This window comes from Macaca mulatta, chromosome 1, assembly GCF_049350105.2.
Source record: "Macaca mulatta isolate MMU2019108-1 chromosome 1, T2T-MMU8v2.0, whole genome shotgun sequence".
NCBI classification, from domain to species: Eukaryota; Metazoa; Chordata; class Mammalia; order Primates; family Cercopithecidae; genus Macaca; species Macaca mulatta.
The window spans coordinates 153,317,501-153,344,009 of NC_133406.1; the positions used below are offsets into that span (position 1 = coordinate 153,317,501).

The 26,509-nt window shown below is 42.3% G+C and overlaps 2 protein-coding genes across 4 annotated transcripts in view; one reads left to right on the forward strand and one right to left on the reverse strand.

Annotated features, from left to right (window-relative positions):
• The window catches only part of LOC144332728 (uncharacterized), a 33,549-nt gene extending 10,107 nt beyond the window's left edge, over positions 1–23,442 (forward strand). The window contains exons 2-3 of the mRNA XM_077953263.1: positions 1–6,369; positions 18,489–23,442. The exon at positions 1–6,369 is cut by the window's left edge and continues 393 nt beyond it. Of these exons, the coding sequence (XP_077809389.1) occupies positions 5,723–6,292 (570 nt within the window). The 5' untranslated portion in view covers positions 1–5,722 and the 3' untranslated portion in view covers positions 6,293–6,369; positions 18,489–23,442. The remainder of the gene's footprint in view (positions 6,370–18,488) is intronic.
• The window catches only part of LMO4 (LIM domain only 4), a 146,676-nt gene that overhangs the window by 14,415 nt on the left and 105,752 nt on the right, over positions 1–26,509 (reverse strand). Inside the window, exons 1-2 of one of the 3 annotated variants that reach the window (XM_015143877.3) lie at positions 2,798–2,880; positions 2,361–2,599 (exon numbers count right to left, since the gene is read on the reverse strand). In XM_015143877.3, coding sequence (XP_014999363.1) covers positions 2,361–2,596 — 236 coding nt within the window. In that variant the 5' untranslated portion in view covers positions 2,597–2,599; positions 2,798–2,880. Of the gene's footprint in view, positions 1–2,360; positions 2,600–2,797; positions 2,881–5,348; positions 5,761–26,509 lie in introns of those variants that run through there. The other 2 variants (NM_001257841.1, XM_015143885.3) reach the window with 2 other exon arrangements.

The following is a 26,509-nucleotide window of genomic DNA, read 5'->3' on the forward strand; positions in this document are numbered from 1 at the left end:
GTGGTCTCAGTCGGACCAAGGGGTCCCCTTCACCTGGCGGCGGGCGAGCAGATTACTCCACTCCTCTGCAGCGATCCCTGCGGCATTGAAAGCTCCTCCAACAAGTGGACTTGAGGGACACTGGGGAGCGGGTAGCTGAGAAGAACAGGAACGTCTGCGTCTTCCCACCTTCCCACCCTCTGGGCATCTTGATGGGCTGAGAGGAACACTGAAGGAAGAATTCAGTAATCTCTTAAATTGGAGGGGAAGGGGGGCTCACAGCTGCTGGTGAACCCTGAGCAAACTATGAGGCCATCAATTTGGTACTGAGCTAGAACTCATCTCTCCTAGAAAGATCTAAGGTCCTCGGGGTAGCATGTAGTTCAAGGGCGAGCCTGGCTCCAGTTTCCAGATTCAGAGGGGAAAAAAGGAAGAACGTAGATCCGATTAATTAAGGCTCAGGGCTGGGTACACATCCTCCATTGCTCCATTAGGGCACAGGAAAACACCAAAAGGCCATTTACATTTGGCCCCAAGAATAGAGAAAAGAATGGACACAATTCCCAGGAAGCCACTTGCCTGAACTTGTCCTGGGGGAATACAAGTGGACCCATCTTCTTTTTAATTAGTTGTAATCAGAAGCGAGGGGTTTTTTGGGTTTTGTTTTTGGTTTTTTTTTTGAAGGCACTTGGAGAAGAGATGAATCTGTACCATTCACGGAATCTTAACAGCACTGTCAATTTTTCCACTTCAAGCCACACTCCTTTCTTACCACAGTTTTGCTTTCTATTTAATTACAATACTGTCAAAGCTCATGGCATTACTTGGAAGGAGGACCAGAAAACATTACACCCACGTTCCCGCTGATTTTCCAACATTTACCTCTAAAAGAACACTTAGTGAAATTAATGCTGCCATCTTAATTTAAAAATAAAAGCCCTCTCCCTTCCTATATTTCTTTTACTTGACTGATTGAGGATGCCAGCAGAGTGGACACAGGTTGCATTATCAAAATAACTAAATGTCATTTTACTCCATCATCTTACAACTAATGATATCACTGGGGTAAACGTATCCACACTCAGCTCTGAACTACACTGGCATCTTCTGCAATGTTAGGCGCAGAATAAGGCGAATCACAATGGAGCTAAACTTTGAACAAAATATCTCATCCACTGATTTACCCACGCTGAAGAAAGAAGAAAATTTTCTACTAATCACTTCAAAGACAAAGGTTTAGGACAAATTTACAAAGGATGAAATTCTTCTTAAAAGTGTGCGGTTTTCTAGTATCAACTGTGTGCGTGTGGGTTTTTTTTTTTTTTTTTAATTACTGGATGTTGAAACAGAACACCTCCTAGAAGCATTCATGTGCATCAGTCTATCAAACCATTTACTCAAATTAAATGTGTAATCCTTCAAATGCCTCCTTTCAAATTAATGAGTTTAAGTAGCTTGAGTTCACCTGAAAAGATCCTATAGGCACCTGACCTCCTGAATTCTTTCCATTAATTGCACTGCAACTTGTTGGAAAAGACTGCTTACATGGACATATGAATGTTCCTATACATTGCTTTAAAATGCAAGATTAGTATAATTCTATAGCCTCTTTTTCTAAATCTCTTTTGAGGATCAAGGGCAGTGATACAAACGACAACAAAAAACCCAAAACCTGAACATACTTCCACTGAAAAATACTGCAAATTCTACATCGCAAACCACACACTAACTGAATTATTGCAAGCCTCCGAGTAACAGTATGAAGAGAAACATTATCACTAGATTTTATTTCTCGGGGCTTTTTTTCTCTATAAGAAGAATTACAAGTCTTTAAACTGATAGATAATTAGCATTTTTCTCAAGGAGCACAAAGAATGAATCACAGCTTTCCACTCAAGAAAGTTTAAAAATGCTCATGTAAATATCGTAATAAGCCATCACTACAGACAAATCATTTCTCACTAACTACACTTGTATTTTTAAGTCAACCTTTGTCTCCGAGTTCCTCTGTGAGTTCCCACCTTGTTTTAAGAACGCACCTTAACTACCACTTGAGATGTTTGCTTTTAGCCTGTAGTCCAGTAGAGGCTGACCACTTAAACTCTGCGACCAGAGGGTGCTCAACCTTTGTGCATCTAATGACCCAGTCCCACCAGATGGTCTTTACTTAGTATGGCATTTGCCATTAATTTGCCATCAGATATTGGAAGACTTAACAACATGCTTCCTGAACCCTTTAAATTCCGCCAACTAAAAGATTTTTGAGGTGAAGGCTGCAATGTATTGCCATAGGTGCCTGCTCCTTTCCTCACAACCCTGTTAACCTTTGGCCTTGCCATTGCTCTGCTCGCCCATCCCCAGGAAAGGCAGCGAAGTCTTACCTAATGTAGTCATTTCTGCAAAGGATCATGCCGCTTTTGGTGTAACAGGACGTGCCGATGTCGCCCAGCTGCGCCTGGCAGCAGGAACACTTGAGGCACCGGCTGTGCCAGTAGCTGTCCATGGCATAGAGCAGAAAGCGGTCCGCAATCTTGCCCCCGCAGCCTGCGCACCGCTTCCAGGAGAGGGAGCCGGCCGTCACCGGGGGCGGCTGCGAGCTGCTGCCCGGATTCACCATGGTCTGCAGAGGGCGGGAAGGGGACAGGGAGAGAAAGACAAAACAGGGGCGATGCAAAAGTTAGTAATCGCCGGAGAGAGAGCAAGCCCATTCCCCTCCTCCCCCCGGAGCTGCTGGAAGGAAACAGCAGGGCAAGGGCGGGAAGGAGGCTGAGGGGGAGAGCGAAGGAGGGAGGCTCGCCGGCACCAGCCGCCTGTTTACTTTTCTCAAGCTTTGTTCTGGGGCCACGAGCTCCTCTCAACTTTCCAGCGCTTGCCGCCGCTGACAATTTCAGCTCCGGTACTGTCAAAACTCCGAGAGCAGGCTCCGCCGCGCGCTCCACCCCTCGCGGCGCCTCCTCCCAGCCCCCGCCTCCGCCCACTGCCCCCCTCCTCCGCCGCCCGCCTGCAGCAAATGAGGGTCAAACCCACCCACCGCCGTGCCCGGCCCCTCCCCAGCCCCCGCCGGGCCCCGGGACAGAGTCGAGGGGAGTGGTGAGGCGACGGCCCCGCCGGAGCCTCGTTCCCTCCCGGGCTCTGCCCTGGGAAGTGCAGCAGGAGTTCACAAGTTGGAAATAGTTCGGTTTTCCGAAAGGGAAGGAGGGAGGGACCGGCAGACGGAAGATGGAGAGCGTGGTGGTGGGAGGGAAGGCAAGGTGACGGCAGAGGGGGTGCAGTGTGTAAAGTTGCGAAACTGGTTTTTCGTATTTTAAGCAGCACCTTTCACATGCCATTGTGGTGACCGCCATCTCCCATTATTGTTCCAAATCTCATTTCATTTTGAAGATCAATGAGTGTTTTCTCTGGGTTTTCAGGACACAGGCAAGAATAATAGATCATTGAACTTTAGGATGCCTGTTAACTTCCTATACAAACACTCTCCACTTTGGTCTCACTAATCTGCCCTTGATCAGCAATTTAAATGCTAAAGCTTTGTTCCTCCAAAGGGGGGGGGGGTCGGCGTTACAGATAACGTGCGAGAAGGCAGCATTAAGGGATGCACAAGTTAAATTCGAGCCCGTTCTGCTGTCACCAAAAACTGCTTTAAAAAAGAATTCCCCACTCTAATGAATGCCACAAGAGATGCAACTGGGATATAATATAGGAATCAATTTATAAAGCTTAGCCTAAACCGATTAATTTGTTGCCTTCAATTCCGAGTCCAATAAAGTCCTAGTGTTCCTCTAGTCACTTATTCTATAAAAAGATCAAGTTATTTACTGCCAATTAAGCAGCCTGTTTTGTCTTTGTCCTCTGTAAGCTGAGAGTGTGGGCTCCCCCTGAGGCTCCCGGCTATCTGCTCAAGACATTCAGCTGATACCTCAGAAGAAGGCGAACTTTGCCTGTCCCCGGCCCAACTTGGCTGCTGCAAAAAAACGAGGAAGGAACGAACGAAACAGGGACTCGGGTTCCTTAAATAGGCCGATTTTAAACACATTTCCTCCGAAAGAGTCCCGGAACGTGTGTCCAGTGACCGCACAATAAACCAGAATAAGAACTGCACCAATTAAGCTGTAACAAAACCCTGAGACTTTGGAAACAGGACCACTCTAAAACCCATTAGCATTGCATTTATCCGAATGCATCATACCTTTATGTAAATTGATTTATCTGATGCATTTACTCGAGGAATTGCTTTTTGTTACAATTTCAGCCCTAACCCAAATGAATCTGCATTTCCTGCCCTAGGTCTTTAAACTGTTTCCCCCAACGTTTTAATCGCTCCGAATTCCTTTTTAAAAGGAGAGAGGGAGGAGATTCCCAGCTCTTCCCCGCCCCCATCTTTAGTGAGAGGTAAATATATATGTATTTTTTTTTTTTTGAAAAGGAAACATTACACTGAGAAAAGCATCCAGTAACCCCATTAGCTAAAGCTCTTAAGGACAAGCAATACCTTAATGCTGATTAAATCTAAAAGAGATGAATCAAGAGGACTGACCAGAAACTGACTCCCCTGATAACTAAGGACGGGCCCTCATCAAGTTTCATTTAGAGTTGGAAAAAAAAAAAAAAAGAAGAAGAAAGCTTTTAAGTTAAATAGGCTTATACTCTAGTAATTACATAGCCAAGCAATTTAGGTCCTGGGATAGTCAGTGAAATAGAAAGCAGAACTGGCAGCTAGAGGCAAAATCTGCCCCCCTTTAATAACGTCTCTGGTGTTTTTTAATGGAGACCAAGGGAGGGACAAACGTAACGCTGGCAATTTGTAGTACAAAAATGGATGCTTAATTCATGTCTTGATTTTAATTAGGTGATTCACCGTATTTCTCCTGGATTGTAACAAAAGACTTATAAACCAAGAGGTTTTAAAAAGAACTAGCAATACCGAATCCTGCTCACTTAGACCCTTCCTGCCACTGTTTCAAAATTAGTGTTTACTAGAAGGGGGGGGTTATCGTGACTATCCCCACCCCCACCCCCCCAAACACACTACTTCTCATACTTAAAACCTCATCTAAGCACCCCTTGCCCTTTCCCTCATGAACTAGAAATATCCCACCCCCTCTACGGTCCCCACCAGCCCCGTTTCCAAGAAGAGCCCTTTTGTAAGCAGGAACCGCTACAAAGCTGGCGGCCCGGGGCTGCCCTCCGCGCTAGCTCGCAGGCCGGCCTCGGTAGTTTCAGACTCGCGCTTTATCTAAGGCGACGTATTGTTTACTTGCAATTTGGGACGGTAAGGGGAAGGAAGCCAAAGAAAACAGCCCTGGCCCGAATCGGCCCCCTCCCTCTCTCTCCCACCTCCCGGCCCGCGGCTCCCCCAGCCGCCCCCTTACCTGCTTTTCCCCTATATTGCAATATTGCAAGAGGCGGCGGCGGTGAAATGCGAACGAAGCCGCTCGGCTTCCAGGGAAGGGGCGCCTGGGCTGGCGGAGCTGGAGGGAGGGAGGGAGTTCTCGCAGAAGCAGGAAAGGGGAGGAGGGGGCTAAGGGCGGCTTTTTTTTTTTAAATCGCGTTGCTCTGGGGCGGGTTGGGGGGCCCCCGCGTAAGTGGCAGGCGGCCGGGAGCAGAAGTGTCAGTCTCAGTCTTCGTCCTTCTCCTCCGCCTCCGGCTGCGCGCGAGCAGCTGCAGGAGCCCTCGGCCCGCGCGACGCGGCTTCAGGCGCGGTGCAGCGGCAGCAACTGCTGCAATCGCTGCTGCAAGTTTGGCAATGTGGCTTCACTTTGTATATTCCCCCGCCCGGCGGCCCCCGCCCCCGCCCGCGCTCCTCGCGCTCCTCCCGCTCCTCCTCCTCCGCCGCCGCCTTCCTCCCTCCCGCGCGCTCGCTAGCTCGCTCGCTCGCTCCGGGCTGGCAGCGGCGGCTCGACTGAGCTCCCTGCACCTCCGCCCGGGAGCAGCCGCAGACACAGAAACCCGGGGAGCGGCGGCGGACGGTGCGGAGGCCGGCAGGCAGGCGCGCCCAGGAGTCGGGAGCTGCGGCCGGCCGGGCCCGACGCGCTGGAGCCTACGCCGCTGCCGGGACTGTTGCCGGGGCTGCTGCTGCCCGGCGCGGAGGCGGAGGCGGAGGAGGCGGCGGCGGCGGCGGCGGCGGCGGCGCTGGCCTCTAGCCGGCTCGCTCGCTCCCTCCGCGGCTCTTACACATGTGTTACTGACAGAGCAAAATCCCAACTACTCCCCGGCTCTGCCTCCGACGTCAGCGACCCTCAGCCACTGGGCGGCCGGATTGTTCAGGCGGAATAATAAAACCTGCCAATCCGGGGAAGGACAAAGGGATGACTGAAACGAGACTCGGGGGGCGGGGGAGAGAGTGAGGCGGCGGAGCGGGCCGACAGAGGAGAAGGGAAGGGCCCGAATCAGGTGGGGAGAAGTGACCCGCTTGGCGCCTGGCGCCGGGGACCCGCTTGGGCTGACCTTCGCGACCCGGGATCCGGAGCCGAGACCCGGTGGGGCGGGGGGGCCTCACCTGCCTTCTCTGCGCACGGGGACCCTGAGGACCCGCTCCCGCTCGCTCCTCGGGGACTGCCATCCCCTCGATCTGAGAGGAGACCCTTAGGAAACTTACCATCTTTCTCAGAAATGGGTATCTTCCTGTTTGGGAAGATAAGTCCTGCATCTTAGGGCAGTGAACTTCTATCCCCTCACGCACACGCACACAGAAGAGGGTTTTTGTTGTTGTTTCTTTAATTCACGATATTGGAGATTTATGAACCGTAGTGGAAGCTTAGTTAACAAGGTAGAAACATAAAGGAAATAATAGTTGCTAGCTAAATACTGCCTACTTAGCCTCCCTCATCCCCCATTTACCCGAGTGTGAAAGTGCCTAGCAGGCATTTCTTGGATCCTTGTCAATTGCTGGTGATGTAGGGAGCACAGTCCTTATTTTCAAAGTTGACGAAAACTTCAGGGAGAAAACCTTGCCCGACTACCCTCCTCACTGTGGAGGATGAGAGGCGGAAATTCTCACAGCCCCCAAAAGCAATGGAAGTAATTGCGAGATTTGCAATCTCACAGCCTCTAGAGAGTAAGAAATGTCACTTCTAGTATAAATCAAGTTTTGAGGAATGCTTTTAGGGTGCTGGCCTGAGTTTTTCCAAGGCCGAAGCACAGCCTAGATGCTTGCATACCTAGGCGTTCGACTTTATCTACTCTGCCAAATAAGTTTAATAAATCTCCAAACTGAGGCTAATATTAGGCCTGATTATTGTTAGTAAGTTCCAGAGAGATTTTTGTGGTGGAAATTATCATGAAAGTGCAAAGCCCTTCTGCTAAGTATCATTAAGTAAAACCAGCCTTGTGGGGCAAGTTTTCATATTACTGCTAGATTGAGGAAAGGAACCTGAAGGAGAATCAGGTTCGAGACAATGCAGATGTTGAACATCTATAGTATCTATTTGGGGGATTTCTGTCTTTCAAACCATCAAAATTAATAAGGCTACATAAAGAATAATTATTGCTCATACAATCAGGTAGAGGGCATTTTAAATATCAATTCAAATAGTCATTTTTTAATTCTAGCGTCTTAAAACTAAATGAATTAATTTTATTGATTTGTATTTAAAATTGCACTGTTACAATCAATTCACCTTGTGCACCTATAAAAAACTTTTTTTAAAAAAAGTCATTAAAACTATAATAGTAATTAACATGTCCTACACAGAAAACAGCTGCAGGTGGGCATGATTAAAGAGGACCAACTTAGAAAAGATGTAATGCTGCGTGAAGGTTAGTCAAGAAAACTCAATTAAACCAGATGAGGAGAGGAACCCCATAAACAAATAATACATTTGAATCCCCTTGTTCATTTTCACTTTTTAAATAATTTATAATAAAGCGAGATGACACAAGATCTTAGTGGACTACAATTAAGTTATGATTTGTCATGTGCAAGTAAATTTCCTTTTCTGGGCCTTAATTTTCTCATCCACGAATGAGAGAATTAAGCCAAATGGTCTTTATTTTTTCTTTTTTAAAGTGATTTTCTTAGATAGGACACATATGCATAGATGTATAATGAATTGTGGTACTTTTCAGTATTTTTCTTGAAGAATATGCACTAAAACGAAATCTTAATTCCTGAAGGGAATGTTAGAAATTTAACCAGACACATGTTCGGCTATCACTGAGTGATTATCCAAAGGATCCCGGTAGTTTTTGTGGAAGGAAGGAGAGTGAGATGGATAAAACTTTGAATAACAGAGCTCTAGGCTACAAGGCCTACATTTTAGAAGGTGGTTTTAGTGCTTCAGCTCTAATTCTGTGCGGAGTGAGGTCTTTAAACATGTCCTGGTAGATTGGAGTGGATGGGAGTGTATTACCAGAGAGCTTTATTTGCTGATGTGTGTTTATAGAAATACAAAAGCGATAATGGCTAACAGTCTCTCTTCTGAGAGGTGGGGAGTAAATACAGTCACTGTAATCAAAATTCAGGTGTACTTTAACCACAGCGCCACCTATGGGTAGTCTTTATTTCTGCATTCTTTGCGTTTAGCAGTCCTTTCTCATCCTGATTTGTGGTCTGAAAGTGCCTGGTTGAGTGGGTAGCAATGTCAATCTTTTATTTCCACTGATGCGAAACACAAAAACTGTGTAAACACACACAAATTCATTATGGGTAAAGAAATTCTGTATTCGAGTATTCTTCAAACAAATATTTAAAACAGTGCATAAAGTAATATTCCTGGTATAAAGTAAAATTGCCTAACTCAAAATAATGTTATATCGTGCCCCACAGTTGAAGCAACCTCTGCTGCTATCACACATTCATCATTCATCCTACTCATCTGCAGTGAGATATAAGAGTAGGGAGCTTTGGAAAAGAAAGATAAACGTAAATTGTTTCTTTCTTGAATCCTAATTAAATGTGGGAACCATGCTGCTCCTAGATCAAGCTGTCATTTTCTCCACTTGCCCCAGGATTATTTGTTCATAGCTTCCTTTCTTGTTTATGTCCTTCAATCATAATCATTCTTTTCTCCAAGTGACAGTTCTCTAAGAATCTCCCATGGACAGCCAGAGGTTCTACACAGACCTGTGCAGCCTTTAATGTCTGGAGAAGGTCTAGACTATTTGATGCTAAGATGACCTCCAAGACAACATGCCCCAGCTCTTTCTCAGGAACAAATATTCTGTCCTTTTAAAATCAATGCAAAACTGTTTTTGAAGAATGTCTTTTTAGGAAGGAAAATTTTTAAAAATCTGCTCAACTTTATTGCTGCCATCACAGAGATCCCTTGATATTGAAAGTTTCCTCCAACGTGAATACAAAAAGCTTGAGTCTAGGACAACAATTCCAGAGTGTAAAAGGTGTGGAGAGAAAAGGGAACAGTAGTTACCAACAGACAAAACCCAAGGAAGAGCAGGTTAGGTCCTGGGCCAGTTTTCTGTGGTGGCATTGTCAGCTGAGCAGTGGGGTGTATGGTACAGTAAGTAGAGTCAGGGACCTGCTGCTTCATTTAAGAATAGGAGTTTACAGGCACAGTGGCCCATGCCTGTAATCCCTGCACTTTGGGGACCGAGGCAGGTGAATCCCTTGAGTTCAAGACCATCCTGGGCATCATGGCAAAACTCCACCTCTACTAAAAATACAAAAATTTAGCTGGGTGTGGTGACAGGTACATGTAGTCCCAGCTGCTGGGGATGCTGAGGTGGGAGGATCACCTGAGCCCTGGAAGTTGAGGCTGCAGTGAGCCATGATTGTGCCACAGCACCCTAACCTGGGCAATGGGAGTAAGGCTCTGTTGCAAAATAATAATAAGAAGAAGAATTTACGTAGAACTCAACATTTCAAAAAGCCTATATATTTCACGGAGCCATATCTTGGCTTTAAAATATTGATAATATTTAATAATACTTTGAATTTACTGACTGCCTTTTTCATCTTTCTCAAAATTATTTATAAATATCTCCCTAAATGTTTCATGTGATAAGTGTTTCTGATAGTTGCCTTATTAGAATACTGTTGTTTGTTTTTTGTTAAAGCAATCCAGATAACTACGTTTGGTAAGTATCCCACCAAATTACATTAATCAGTACTTAGGAAGTTCTACCCTAACTACTCTTTTTAAGGTAATAAACAGGCATAGTGAAGAAGTTGATTTTATGGCAAGAAAATAACAGATCACTGAGGAAAAGGAAACAGCATTGACGATGTGATTGCAAATATAATTTAAGATGTATATTTTGATTTTAATTATTCTATTTGATTAAGGTATTTGAAACTCCTAGAGTTGATGGAAAGGTGAAAACGATAATAGGAAAGAAGGAAACACCTCTGTGACCCAGCATTTTGCCTGATGTAGCAAGGCTACTTTAAAATAGCGTCATGAAATTACTCATTGTCTTCATAAAAGTTTATTAGCACAGCAACAGAATATTCCAAGTCCCCCAATTTGCCTCAGAATGATCAGCAATTTTTTTTTTTTTTGAGATAAGGTCTTGGATGGGTCACCCAGGCTAAAGGCTCACTGCAGCCTCAAACTTTGAGCTCAAGCTATCCTCCTACCTCCTCACCCCCCTCACCCCTACCCCAGTAGCTGGAACTACAGGTGCATACCACCACGCCCAGCTAATTTTTTTTGTAGAGGCAGGGGTCTCACTGGTTGCCCAGGCCAGTCTTGAACTCCTGGCTGCTAGGGATCCTCCCGCCTCAGCCTCTCAAAGTGCTGGAATGACAGGTGTGAGCCATCATGCTCAGCCCAGCAAATCTTGATATATGAATCTGTTTCACGGCAATGATACCATAGAAAAAATTGTTTGGCTTACTCATACTACCTATTTCTAAGCCTGAATTCTGTCAACAATATTCAAGCACAGTGATATTCTGCATCTATCATTACAAATAAGCTATCAGACTATATGTGTGAGTGTATTATATGTTCATTAAGGTCTTTTAAACGGTCTAGTGGGTCAATATGCACTGCTTATTAAAGTCAAGTTAAGTCTTTGCATGGATAGATTTAATTTAGTAATAGTTACAAAAGAGGGTGTATAGATGACTGGGCCACTTGTATATATGTGAGGTGGTTATTACTAAGAATATATATTAAAATTATAAATCCAGTGGAAAACAGCAATTCTGTTTAAAATTAATTACTGTTTCTCTCCAAGATGATGGAAATGAGCACTTAGTGATAGAGAAACTAAGGCATTAAGATGTAATTCATTCTCCCTTATGTTCCCACTAACTCTTCTTGGTAAAAGAAAGGCTACTAATTCAGAAATTTCAAGGGCCCGAAACCATAACTTCCTTTGTTAGTGTCAGTTCTAATTCTAGTATTGATGTAATTAAGCTTTTTCTCTGTATGGATTTGTAGTAAGATGTATTTTAAAGTACAACATTGGTTTCTATTTGTTCACCAAAAAAAAGTTGATGAAAATATGAAAATATTTATTCATCCAACTGTAATGAATGACTCTGTTGGAATGAGGGAAGTACAATCCATAGCTGTCCTTGGACTTGGAAAGCACACATTTCTACTCTGTACAGCACCATAAATTTTTTAGAATAAAAAGAACAACCAGATATGGATTTTTTTAAATAATAAAATTGAATAACTCAATTGACTAAAATGTGTTCCCTCCACACAGAGGTTACACATTATAACGTCATCATTTATATTTCTCAACATAAATCAAATTTCATAATAAAATTGTTTTTGATGAATCACCACTTCTTTTCTAGCTTCAAAACATTCTGACAGAGAAAGCAAATTTGTCAATTTCTCTGTGATAAGAAATCACTGAAAATATATTTAAGACCTTTAGTCTAAGATAATAATTTTTTCGGAAGTTTCGTTTAAAAGGAAAACATTCAAGAGAAGCCATTTTCAAATTTGGAGAAATAACTGAAGAATAAAATAGACTTTCTTCTCAGCATTTTTTTTCAATGCCATCTGCTATACTCTCTGACAATAAGGCCAGGAGAAGTCATTACAGAACAATACTCTGGAAACAATTTGCCTCAAAAAAGAATGAAAACTTAAACAACACTACCTTCATACATGTTTGTTCTAATTACAGCATTAAAACACCCAAGCATTGTCCCCAGATGCCTGTCTCTGTCCTCTTTTTATTGCTTTTCTCCACTGAGATAACATTTAACATTTCATTGAAATTCCTACTTACTGCTTGTGTCCAGTAGTAAATCCTAGCACATTATTAGAATATCTGCCTGTTATCAGCTCAGTCAGGGAATGAATTATTGACTATAACTCATTGCTGGGAAGACTACGCATGACACTCCAGTGAAGTTTTGATAATTTCTAGAAGTCATGGTAATTTATGGAAGGGGGTTTTGATTGATCTCCCACCACCTATTTTGCACCTATCAGTAAATAGGACATATATTGATGGCCTACTTGAACTCCATTAACAATATGGGGGAATTCACAATTTAAGCATTTCTCTTTTTTCTAGTATGATTTCTATTAAGACAGTCACTCAGTTTCTATTAATTTTCGTCTGTGTGGTTTACTCCTGAGAGGGAGGAATCACAGATCTCAACTACTGAATGCATAACGTCACTATGCTAATAATGATTTAGATACAGTCTTCATTTGTAGTTATACCAGCGTCTGCCTTTTGGAAAGAAAGCCCTGAGATCATTGGAACAGATGGAGGTGGAGCAGAACAAATACTGAAAGATTTTAAAAGGTCTCTTCAGGTGTTGTAATACAGCTGATAGAATAAAAGAGAATTTTTTGAATTAATGGATAGTAGGCAAGTTCGTTATTATTTGGGAAAAAGTTTATAATATGTTTGATATAAAAGGTACAGATACCATTTAATGTGATATAACTGTCACTTTAAAGTTCATTTGCCAGAACGTTAAATAACAATCACCACCAATCACAACTCTCTTTTAGTTTTAGGTTTATTTTCCTCCTGTCTCATTTTTGCTGGGTTTCTCCAAATTCAATTATTTCTCAGGGTAAACTCTACTAGACAAATGTTCCTTTTATTTCCTTACTGAGTTTTCATCATTGTGATTTCATTATTGTTTTATTTACTACAACAATTGCTTTCTAGAAAAACAACCAGTATTTTCAACTCTTAATATATACTATGTAATATAGCAAGCAATATAAATAATAATTTAAAATGTAATGGTTATTTCCTAGATGACATTGAAAACATGTCTAGATTTCTAGAAATGTTTTCTTATACCCAATAGTATTTAGTAATCTGATGCAAAAATAATGGTGTCTCTTTTGCCAGAGCAGTCAAGATTGGAGGCGGGTAACTTGACTGAACACTTGGCTTAAAGAAAATAATTCGTTTTTCATTTTATCTTAATTTAGTAGCTTCTAGCAGTCATCTAAACAATCTTAAAATTAAAAGATAATGTTAATGGGAGAGACTGTTGTCATAGGATAATGGTTTCCTGCTGCTAGATTAATGCAGTGGCAATAATACTGGAGCATTTATTGAAAAATAAAGGGAAAGACAAAGCCAGGAGATTTATTTTTAAAGCAGGTGTCATGGATCCTATGACACTGTTGTGTTATAATTACTGTTTTAATTTTACCAAATGGCTGATGGAGAATGACCCCTTTCCCTGATGGGTGTGGGATGGCAGTGACCCTGGCTATATCCCCATTACTGGAGAGCGATACTTTGTGTCTAGAGGAGACTGTTGTGTGATTCTTCCAATCAGAAGACAGCTTCTAAAGGCTGTGTAATTTAAAGAAACAAATACCAAAAACACACAAATAAATTTGTCCTTGACCAAACAAACGAAAGGCAAGAGTCTACTTAACAGTGTCATCACTTGTTCTAGAAACACTAATAAACCCCCACACTGGCACCCAAATACATTGCTCTCCAGCAAGCCCCAGGAATGGCCATATAGGCAAAAGCTCTGTCCATGGATGTTAGCCACTGTAGCCAACTGTCCTAGATTTACTTTCTTTGAATACATAATGATAATCTGGGGCTAAGTAATAGACTTCTCCAAATGGCATTCTCACAGGAATGCTGTAGTAGTCAAAATTCTAAGATATACCCCCAAGATTCCCCTCCTCAGGTGTGTGTGCCCTTCATAACACCTTCTCCTTGAGTGTGGGTGGGCCTGCTTTAATCAGGTGAGCCCTTGTGCGAGAGGGTCTAGAAATAGAAGGCATGACGGAGATTCAGAGCTGCAGAAGATGCTCTCCTGTTGTCCTGCAAGGGGCAGACTGCCATATGTGAGAGGCTCTATGGGGAGGCCACACAGTAAGCAACGACCTGCATGCAGCCTCTAGGAACTGAGAGCAGTCCCTGGCCAAAAGCTGGCAAGGAATTGGAGACCTCAGTCCTACTACCGTAAGGACATGCATCCTGCCAACAACCAGTGATCCTGGAATGAGAACATAAGCCTCAGATGAGATGGCAATCCAAGCTGACACCTGGATTTCAGCCTGGTGAGACCCTGAACAGAGAACCCATCTGCACCATACATGAACACCAGCCTACAGAGGCTCTGAGATAACAAATGGGTGTTGTTTTAAATCACTGCATTTATGATCATTTGTTATGCAGCAGTAGAAAGCTAAGAAATGCTGTGAGAAAAAGCCAAATGAGATATTTTGTTGACACCTATTTCTCTCTACTATGAATTCTTCCATTTGCTCACTTTTGTCCAATCTCCCTCTCTAGCAGAGCCTAGGACAAAAAGCTGGAGTGTCCTCACTATCATTAGGGTGTGTACCAGTTAGGATCTGGGTTATAAGCAAGAAATACCAATAACTAACTCATACACGAGGGGTTCTTAAAATTAACACGAGGCCTGAGGACCAGTCTGAGAAAAAGCAAGAACCAGAGGTGCAATAAAAAGTTATGAAGTAGGAATTTCAACAGTGGTCTCCTAGCAGAAATGGGGTGGTTAGTATGGTGTTGCCTAGACAAATGACCTTCAACTGTTACTGTTCTTCCCTGGGCCACCTAGTCAAGTTGCAGAATCCCTAAAAAGAGCCTCCTACTGGGCACTCTGTCATGTACCTGACCCTTAAGAAGAAGAGCAACCCTCTTAGGGCATCTACAGTTGAAACAAACCCTGGAAGTCTCCTCCCTCCCAGAATCTATAGAGTGAAAGAGGTCATTCTCTACAGGAAAATAGATAGTGGACTTTTTTTTTAAAGTGATGAATGTCAGCCAAATTGTATGTGGTCAGAGGGTGAATGCTAGAATCAGGTATGAGGAGGAGCAGAGAGCCCATCAGACAATCACATCCAAAGCAGGTTATCAAAAAAATAGGAGTTTTAGGCCACATGAGACTCCATAGTAAGTATGAGAAACAGATATCTGCAGCACATGGGGCCATCTGAGCAAATTCTAGACCCAAGAATCCAACTGGCTCCCTACACGCCCCATACTTGGGTGGTTTAGACCTATATAGACCAGCCAGAATAAGACTCATTAATTTCTTACTTGTCACCTTATCATAAGCACCATATTTCCTATCTCTTAGGATTATAAGTGTCCATGACTATTTGCAGGGGCAAAGAAGGTGGGGGAATATGTTACACATTTCAGAGTTGTTATACACATGTTCAGGAGGGCCATGGGAAAACCAGTCTGGCAGGTTCAGGGTATTGTAGGATTTGTGTCAGTTGACATACACAAGTGGACTCCTGGTTTTCTTTGTTATTTTTACCTCAATTAAAATTGTGCTATCCTCAGTTCATTCATACATTCAAAAAACATTTATTGAGCACCTACTATGTGCCAACCAATGTTCAAGGTGGTAGAGATACAGCAGCAAAGAAAACAAAGCCCCTTCCCTTATGGCATTTATAAATTATTGTATGTTAGAAGGTGGAACATGCTAGGAAGAAAAGGAAGTGGGGTAAGAATGATAGGGATTGGTGGGGCCAAGTGAAAAGGCTCTTGATGGTGGAGCACAATTTTGTGTAGGTGAGTCAGGAGAGGCTTCAATGACAAGACAATATTTGCCAAGAGACATAAGGAAGTAAAGGAGCCATGCTCCTAATGGAAAGAGAATTCCAGATAGAAGCACCAACATTGCAAATGCCCTAAGGAAGATGTGTTTGGTATGTTTTAGAAGCAGGTAGGAGACCAGATTGCCCAGGGTGTAGTAGATGAGATCAGAGTTTAGATTGGGACAGATGTGGGGCTTGGGCTTTTACCTGGATGTTATTGGAGGATTCTGAGCAGAAAAGAGATATGATCTGATTTACACTTCATCCTGGCTGCTGGGTGAGAACAAACAACAAAGCAGTCAGGAAGAAGCAGAAAGATCACCATGAGGAGGTTCTTGCAGAAATTGAGCAAGAGATGATGGTGACTGGAACCACAGTGATAGCAGAAGGGAAAGTAAGAAATGATCAGATTTTGGATATATTTTGAATATCTGGGGCAGATAGAACCATGGTTTCTATTTCACAATTTACAATTGAGTTCATGCGCCTTTGATAATCTTTAGTGTGTCCATGTTTCATGGCAGCTATACCTTCCCTTCTGTTTCTGAGAAGCTGAGCAGGCACCTCCCCCATCTCTCACCCCACAGAATTCCTCTTCTCACATTCTGAGTTTATGTCAGAAATAGCCACAATATTGTTTTTCACTCAGATATTTCTATTTTAACTCAGAAGAGAGAAATAACAAATATTGAACCTTCCAAGGAATACCAGACACTAAGCTAGGTTTTTTCCATAGAGCAATTCATTTAATCACAATAACTACCTAATACAATAGGCATCATTGCCATTGCCTCCATTTTAACACTGAGGAAACTCAAATCATAAATGTTAAGGATTGTCCAAGAATAGGGTCAAAGCTGAGGTGCAAAACTTGGAATTTGGCAAAGCTTAATAGATTGAAGAAACCTTCCACAGTCCACTCCTACATGCTAATAAATTAGTCTGTGCAACTTTAGCTTCTAAACCTGTGGTTCTCAACTGGGGATGGTTTTTGCCCCCCAGTGGACATTTGGCAATGTGTGGAGACACTTTTGCTTGTTACACTGGGGAAACACACTGAGTTGCTGCTATCACCAGTGGGTAGAGGCCAGGGATGCTGCTAAACATCCTGCAAGGCACAAGAAAGCCCCCCACAACAAGGAATTATTCTGCCCCAATTTTTTTTTGCTTTTTGAGATGGAGTCTCACTCTGTTACCCAGGCTGGAGTGCAGTGGCATGATCTCGCCTCACTGCAGCCTTCACTTCCAGGGTTCAAGCAATTCTCCTGCCTCAGCCTCCTGAGTAGCTGGAATTACAGGTGCCCGCCACCACGCCCAGCTAATTACTTTATATTTTTAGTTGAGACAAGATTTCACCATGTTGGCCAGGCTGGTCTCGAACTCCTAACCTCAGGTGATCCACCCGCCTCAGCTTCCCAAAGTGCTGGGATTCAGGTGTGAGCCACTGCACCCAACCTTCTCTGCCCAAATGTTAAAAGTGCCAAGATTGAGACCACTGCTCTAAACCATTGTTCCATCATTGGATTGTCATAGTAGAAGTAACATAAGCTATGAGACACTTATTAATAATCTTTCATTAAGATCTAAAACCAAGGAAGTTTCTATAGCCAGAACAATTTCAGTGTGTTAGTTGGTGTTAAATTTATAGTCAAGGGAAGTTGTACCCAGTATGCCCCATGGCACAATGCTGTGTGCTTATATAAGCTCAAGAATACAAAAGCAAAACTCTGAAATGGAAGTTAGTAAATATCCAACTAAATGTCTACAAATGGTAGTGGATTAACTTGACAATTGCAATATATTTTGCTTCTTATATAGGCACTGTCAAATTATATTATTGTGGGATATGTTTGATATGATTTGGGCAGATACTCCAAAAGTAAGATTTTTCTAGGCTCCACAGAATTGTGATAATAGCTCTACAGTCATTGTTTTAAAAAGTAAAATCAGGAACAGGACAAGGCTGTACCTGAATGAAGTGAGATGCTAAATTGTGCCAAGATTTGACAGAAATGCATTCAGGCCACAAAAACAGCAAATGCAAAGGCTCTCGGGTTGAAATCAGTATGGCGTGCTTAGTGTTAGCTCATGCTGCTAGAATGGAGTGAGAGGGACACAGTGTAACAGAAGATACTGAAGAGAGAAACAGAGCCTTTAGATTTTAATCTGAGCATATTGGGAAGCCATTGGAGGGTGTTAAGTGGGGTTGTGCCATAATCTGATTTAATTTTTTAAAAAGTTAACTGGCCCTTGGGGAAGAATTGATTAGATGAATATGTGGCAGAAATTACTACAAGCTTACCACAGGATTCGTTTTTCCTTAGAAATAGAACCCCAATTTAAACTGCATATATTGGCACCTGGAATAAAGGACTGCATTTCCTAAACTTCCCTTGCAGCTCAATAGACCATGTGACTACATTTCGGCCAATAAATTCTATGTAAGAGAAAGTGTGGATAGGACTTCTAGGAATGTGTTTAAAGAGAGCTCATTCAACTCTCTTCTTCTCTTCTGTTTCTTCCTTCTTTGGGCCTGAAATGTGGACCTAATCACTAAAGCTTCACCATGAGATGGCCTTGAGGATGGAAGTTTGTACTAGGATGAAACCTTGTACTAAGATGATGGAGCAGACAGATGAAAGATGGAGGCACTGGTGAAAGGCAAGTCCCTGGCAATACTATGAAGTTGTCAAACCAACACTGCAATAGTTGCTTCCAAACATATGAGGGAGAAATAAACATATCTTTCTTAAAACTTTTTAAATTTTTTGCAGAGAGTTGAAATTAATTCTGACACAGGAAGCAAAAGTGGAAGTGAAAAACTAATAAAGAGATGACTACAGCATTCCACGTGAGAGATGAAGTTGATGTGGACCAGGACAAATGGTGGAAGTGGTGGGAGGTGTAAGATACCAAATATACTTTGAAGGTAATGTTAAGAGCACATGTCAGTGCCCTTTGTGGGGAACTAAAGGGAAAGAACAAAATCAAGGATGACTTCATTTTCTGGGATAAGCAGATGAATGAGAGCTGTCCTTTTCTGAATGGGAGGCCCGGGAAAGGATTATGGGCTAAATCAAGATTCTGTTTTGGTCCTAAGCATAATAAGATTGAGATCCCCATTTAACATCCATGTAGTGAAGTTGAGAAGCCAATTAGATATGTAGGTCTGGAGCTCATGGGAGAGATCTGTGCTACAGAAATAAATCCGGAAATTGTTAATATATAAAAGGTATAACAACCATGAATAAGACTATAAAAGGCCAATGATTGAGCCCTGGGCTACCCAACTTTAAAGGTCATCAAGAGGAGGAAGAGCAAGTCCAGTACTTGAAAAAGAGGAGGTAACAAAGTTGGAGGAAAACCAGAGGACACATGAAGAAAATGTTGTAAGAAGAACACTGGTCAAATCTGCAAATGCTGCTAAGAGGCTAAGGTGATGATTGAAAATAGGTCATTGATTTGGGAGAGGGGCTTTATTTGGAAGGGAAGTACCCATTGGACTTCCTTTCCCCTTTATGTCTCATTGGCTAGAACAAGATCATATGCTCAGCCCTACGCCAATCCTGATTAAATCCCTGGGCCAGCTAAGGAGAAAAACACCGTCTCTTGAATGAACTAATCTCTGCCTTGAAAAAAATCAGGAATTGATTAGCAGAGAAGTGGGGGCAGGGATGATGGTTAGATAATAAACAGCCTAACCACAGTTACAAAAGTATTGTCTGCCACAATACTTTTTATTGTGACATAAAAATTCCAGGCCTCATCACAGTTAGGGCTGGTACTACATTGGGCACATGTAGTAAAGTGATCTGGTGCTCTTTTCTGTGTTGCCATTGATCTGGTGATGAACTGCTTGTCAGGCATTTGTATACTATTAATTGCAAAATAATCACTCCCATCTTCAAGAAATTCAACACACCAAATACTTCTAAAACTATAATAAAGATGCTGTCAAGTGGAAAAAAAAAAAAAAGAAAGGAATCAACGGCATGGATTTTTTTTTTTCCCCCTCTAAAATTCTAGAGCCACCTGCTTGTCAGCTTGGAAGAGTAAAAACGTGTTTACTTTTTGGTCGCATGCATGAAAGCTACAAAGTTATTACTGACCAAGTGTTTTAAAAATGATGCTAGAGATTATTTTTTAAAAAGCATCCAAAAGAATTCTCCATGTTTACCTTAAAATTTGGATCTCTTAGTGTCTACTTCTCTGTTCTCTGGTAAAATCACCCTTACTTGCCTTGACAAGTTCCTTAAAGTTAGTATTACATTGTCATTTGTCTCAAAGACTAAGACAGGTTATGGGAACTAGTCTCTCTTACTTCCTCTAACTCTGCTGCCAGATATGGAAACTGTGCTGATGAAATGAGTGGGTGGCTCTGGGAAGCAGGGAGTACTGTCTTATTCACAGCAAATGTGATCCTGTGAGACTGGGCCTGGCCTCATCCTCATAATAATAATAAGCTACACACGTATTACCTGCACCTTAGGAATGCTACGTTGCCTCTTGTAAGAAAATCTGAAGACACCAAAAGCTGCTGGAGCAAAATGAATAAGGAAATAATGACAGAGGGCCCACTTTGTCTGAGCAAAGCCCTTCACACAGTGTACAGCACCGAGTAGGCCCTCAATCAATGATAGTTCAATGAACACAAGATACTGCAAAACACAGAGGGGTCATGTCCTCTGGGCTTTTAAAATCTAGTCTAAGAAGAAAGAGTTAAAGGATAAAGAAACAGCTAAAGGCAAGAAGAGAATTTTGGCATGCTGTTTGTATCAGCTGCAGAGTAAGGAGACAAAGGAGACTACCAGATGGCAGTGAGAAAAGTGGAAAATCTATCAGATTCCAAGGTGAGAAGAGACATTAAGGTTTCTCTGACCCAACCCCTTCATTTCACAATGAAGTCAGGGAAGTGCAGAGGTCCAGGATTCAGTAGCAATCACCTAGCAAGCTAGTGGCAGAGCCTACCCTGGGCCCCAGGTTGCACTCTTCCCACCTCATCAATTGCTGGCTACAACTCCTTCCAATTCCAGCACATGATTCCCTTTATTGAATGGTGATTGGTCAAGAGAACAGGTATGAGAGCCACAAAAGACTGAGCCTCATGCTCAACTTTGTCTTCTGACTTCATACTTAACATTGACCCTTCACTTTTGACTGGAGATCACCGAGATAGGTTACTTGGAATAGCAATCTCAAGTGTGTGACAGGCATTGTTGTTTATCTTTCCAGTAAATCATTCACAACCATCCCCTTTCTCCTCTCTAGTGGAAGCTTGGTTTTGTTCAGTTACCAAGGTGCCAAGTGGTTTACCAGAACCTAAAACGCTTCACAGACTACAGAGGTGAATCATGATTGGTCCAAGACTGGAGCACTCCTTGCCAGTGATTGGTTTAGGAGTAGGCATGTGACTTCCTTTTGACCAGTAAGATGTGAAAGGTCAGCTGCCAATATTTCCAGGAAAGGTGTCCTTGCTCTTTATCCAAACAAACCAGAAAAGTGGGGAAAGAAATGGTCCCATCTCTTATACCTTTTGATGGTGTTACGTGAGGACCACATGCCTGGAACTCCTGTTATCTGGTGACCCTGAAGGGAGTCACCAAGGCCATGAGACAAAGGGAGTAAAAAGATAGTAAGAACCTATGTCTTTAATAATGTTGATGGGGGCCTGAATTAATCCAACTGGAAACTTGGGATTTCTAACTTCTCGTTACTGAGGAAATAAACACCCCTATTGTTCTAGCCACTTTTATTTTTTATTTTAATTTATTTTTGAAGACTAGATCTCACTCTGTCGCCCAGGCTGGAGTGCAGTGGCGCAATCTCGGCTCGCTGCAACTTCCGCCTCCCAAATTCAAGGGATTCTCCTGCCTCAGGGTCCCGAGTAGCTAGGATTACAGGCAGGTGTCACCACGCCTGCTTAATTTTTGTATTTTTAGTAGAGATGGGGGTTTCACCATGTTGGCCAGGCTGGTCTCGAACTCCTAATCTAAGGTGATCCGCCCACCTCGGCTTCCCAAAGTGCTGGGATTACAGTCTAGACACTTTTAACTGAGTTTTCTGATCATTGCAGCCAAAAGCATCTTAATTATTATAAAGAACCAATCTTCAGAATTTCTGATAATACTGAAGAGGTTTATTTTGTTTTCTGAAAACAACAACAATGACAACAAAGAGGGCTGTCCTCAGGATGATGTTTCTGCAATTAGGCTCTCCCAGTAGCAAGGCCTCCCTGGCGGCATGATTCCACCACATGCTATCTCTTAACACTCTTGTTTCCAGAATGCCTATTATTTTTAATGTGGGATTTTGGCCTCGGTTAAGTCTTGTTTATACCATTAGGATTTAACATGCCTCATGCCTCTATTGGGTTTCTCTTGTTCCTTACCGCCTGTTTCAGAAGGCTAGGGAGACCTTGAAAGAAACAGACACTGGGAGAGGAAACAAATTCTCTGTATCAGTCTTATGGGTACTAATATCTATTTCCCACCAGATGGATGAGATTTCAGGGTCTGCTAAATTCATGATGTGTACATTTGAAATGTATAAAACGTTCCCTTTGTTTCATCTGTTTGAATGGGGGCAGTAATGATATTCCTTCACTGTATATAGTTATTAAGAGTCCTTTGCTTATGTTAAGGGGGCTTATGGAAGGTTTCAGCCAAACACAAAACCACTTATTAGGACAAACAGAGCTTTTAAAAGAATACTATACTCTCATGAATAAACTAGTTTCTGATTGGCTAGAGTTGCAATTTAGCTTTTATCAGTAATTAAGGGCAAGCCATGGAGCAAACTCGTTAGTTGACACCAATTACAATTGGTAGACGAACTAATGAGTCCAAGAAAAAAGTTATTTATTTCTAAACTTTTGAAGCATAATTGTTGTGTAAATCGGATAGCGAGCAAATCTTTTCCATACGTTTAGGTTGGTAATTGAGAAATAAAATGGTTACCAAATGTACTCTTTGTCCAGTTTTGTTCTGCAGCCAGTCTCTCTCGGGACTCTTTAAAGTGTAAGGAAAAGGTGATGTCAACAGCAACGTACTCTGGGCAAACGGAGCCAGGATTAATTAATAGAGATGAAAGGGAAACACTAGACCTTTCTAAACCATCGCCTTACAGTCCCCACAGTTAGATGCTTGCTGTTCTGCAGATGACCAAACACAGTGCCGAGGATGAGGGCCAGGGCCCAGAGACTGCCTCGTATTTAAAAACAAAACAAAACAAGAGAATGCAGAATGAGCCTTGTCTCCATCTCATTTCCAGCATGTAGTCTTAAAAATGAGGAACTCTCAAGAGCTTTTCCTTTTGAAGTTTAATATGTGGGACTTTACATCAATATAACATTTTAAAGTGTTAAACAAATTAGTCTCTGGTTACAAAAGTTTTGAGACATTTGCAAGTTGCTGTTTAACTAAATTTAATATGTGCCAGCAAAGTTGATCGTGCAGTTGTTCATTTAGAAGAATGCACATTTGGAATGATTAATAAATAAACCAGCCTCCCATTGCTTCAACCTCTGTGTTTATTTGAAGGCAATCTACTTTAAAAAGACATTAATATTCTTAGAATTATTATTAGAATAATTGCTTTTACTCTGCTCGGAACACACATTTTTTCTCATTTCCCTTCAGCACAGACAGCTTTTCACTCAGATATAAACTTCCCATTATTATTCCCCACCCCCCAAAAATGAAGAATAGGAATTATACACTTTTCACTAAGGAATAATTAATTTGTCTCAAGTATTAGAACAGAGAATTGTAGAGTGACTTTGAATGGTAGTCTCTGAGGAGTAGCATTGTTTGTTCTCTCCAGTCTTTAATGAGCTTTAGTAAATGGCCAGGAAAAATTACCTTCTTTCTGTAATATGAGAGAGGTGAAGAATGAAGGAAGCTATAGAATCCCTAGGAGAAAAAGGAACACACACACACACACACGCGAGCGTATGCACACACATATACACCTCCTTCACAATAGCACTCTGGTTAGTTAGGAGAACACAGTTCTCCTTTAGACTTATTTGAGGACAAGAGATCTGGTTACTAAGTGCATTAAAACAGAAGCATGTCCCTAATTTGTATTGATTATTGTTATCGTTACCACTGTTGAATCCACTGGGGAAACCATCCATTCTACAATTCCATGGGGCTGGATATTTGTTACACCCGCCATGTTAAATTTCTTTCCTCTTTAATGACTGAAAGAGAATTAGAACTAGAGCTTTAACATAAATTAGCTGAAAAGAAGCCGCCCCTCCCCCACAGGTCACTGAACTCCATAAAAAGATCCCCCACATTGTAAAGGTCCTACCCTAAAGGAGACTCACTACAGCCAAAAGACATTTACAAAGAGCCAGATCATTTTTCCCAGGTTGCCATAGACCCCTGGGCTTGTACTCAAGAAATGGAAACATTTTTAGTTCGAAAATTCCTCAAATAAAGGGGAAATTTTACACTCATTTAAAGATGGCCTGGAAAGTGGACTACGCAGGAGACCCTGAAGTTCATCCCCTCAAGCTCGTGCTGGGATCTAAGGGGACCATGAGACAGCACCTCTCTTCTTGCCTAAGTGCCGATCCAACTAAGATATAACCCAAAGGGATAAGGCAGGAGGGACCCAAGGATCACCCCCAGACTGAAGAAGCAAGTATATGCAAAAATGACTTTTATCTGGGGCCCAGTAAGCTTTTTTTTTGGTTGGGGGAAACAGGGTCTTGCTCTGTCACCCAGGCTGGAGTGCAGTGGCACAATCTTGGTTCACTGAAACCTCCTCCTCCCAAGTTCGAGTGATTCTCCTGCCTCAGTCTCCTGAGTAGCTGGGATTACAGGCCCGCACCACCACACCTGGCTAATTGTATTTTTAGTAGAGACGGGGTTCTGCCATGTTGCCTAGACTGGTCTAAAACTCCGGAGCTCAGGCAATCCGCCCACCTCGGCCTTCCAAAGTGCTGGGATAATAGGTGTGAGCCACCATGCCCAGCCCCAAGTAAGCTTTATAGTAGCAAATGGCACAACTGGACTGACCTCCCAACATGATCTCTGCAGCACAGACCTCTCCAGAGCAACTGACCGCACAGCAGCAGGCAGGACACAGCGTGGCCGCCCCACCGCCAGGTGACTTGCTCTCAAGAGGAAAGGGAGGGGAATGCCGGGACTCTCTCCTTTCTCTTTCTAGGCATCTAACATCCGCAAGCCCAGCATGAAGGAATGTCCACAGCAGTCCAGCTCTGTGCTTGCCTCTGTTCCCCGGATTGTGTGCGTCTTCCTTTCCTCATCCCTAGTTACTGACCTCAAGCTTTATTCTAGCAGGATCCTATGCTGATCCTTTGACAAGTCTTATAAACTGGTTCCCACTAAAATTGTAATGACTGATAGAAGCTTAATATATTAGGTGCTGTCAAGAAGTTGGGGTAGAGAGACCCATGGGTTTTCGAATTAAACAAACCTCTGTGAATTTCAGCTTCACTTCTTACTAGTTTTGCACCCTTTGGAAATGTCCTTAATCTCTCTGAGTCACAGAATCCTCATCTATAAAAGGGTTAAAGCCACTGTTGGTGAACTTTGCAGGTCAACGTGCTGGCCCAATGCCTCACATTCCGTAAACGTGCATGTCTTTCCATTCATACTCAGATGTAGGGAGATGATAATCACAACCATAGTTTCTAACTGTATCAAGCTCAGAGTTTACAAAATGCTTTAATGGAAATATTACGTAAGAACTGTGAGAACTGCTTGAATCCTATAATACCTCTCCTTAGGCAGGAATTATCTTTGTTTTGCAGATGAGGAAACTAAAACACAGAGAATAGAAGTTACTTGTTCAAGGTCATTTAATTAGGAATTGATAGAGTTCGTATGTGAATATGAGTTATCTGCCTCCAAATTCTTTCTTTTTACTCATCAAACTAGTTCTTAATAGTAGGTTTTTGTAACACTGAAAATTGGAGACAGTATCCCCTAAATCAGAGGAGGCAAACTGGCAACCCAGGAATTTAATCCAGGCACTAAATGTGTTTTGTTTAGCAGACAGGGTTTCTTAAAAGTTTAAAATTTTGCTAACATTTAAAAATCGGGATAACATTTGTGAATATTTAGATTTATAGATTCTTTAAAAAACCAAAAGGTCTGAAACTTGCATGTCCATTAGGCCCCATCACCTACTGGTGCTGTGACCTTGAGGAAAGTACCTCTTTGTACTTCCTCGTGTGTAACATGAGGATAGCAAGAGTACCCCTCTCAGAGGGTGGTTGAGAATTAAATGAGATAAAACATTCAACATGTTTAGAATAGTCCCTGGCTCACAGGTAGATCTCAATCAACTTAGATGTTACTTTTATTCTTTTTAGGACTATTTGGCAGCAAAGTGGAGCCTGGGGATTTTCCTGGAGACCTGCAAACTGTACTTATACTTGAAGCAATGCAAGATGGAAGTGTTGTTTCAGTCTGACATACAAAGCCAAAGTTGGTTCTTACGCAGAAAGTGCAGCTTAACCCGGCATTAATGCTTGAGCTGTTCCAGCTGAGGTTCTGAAAAAAAGATTTGTCATGTCTCACATTTATGATATTTAAAGCAAA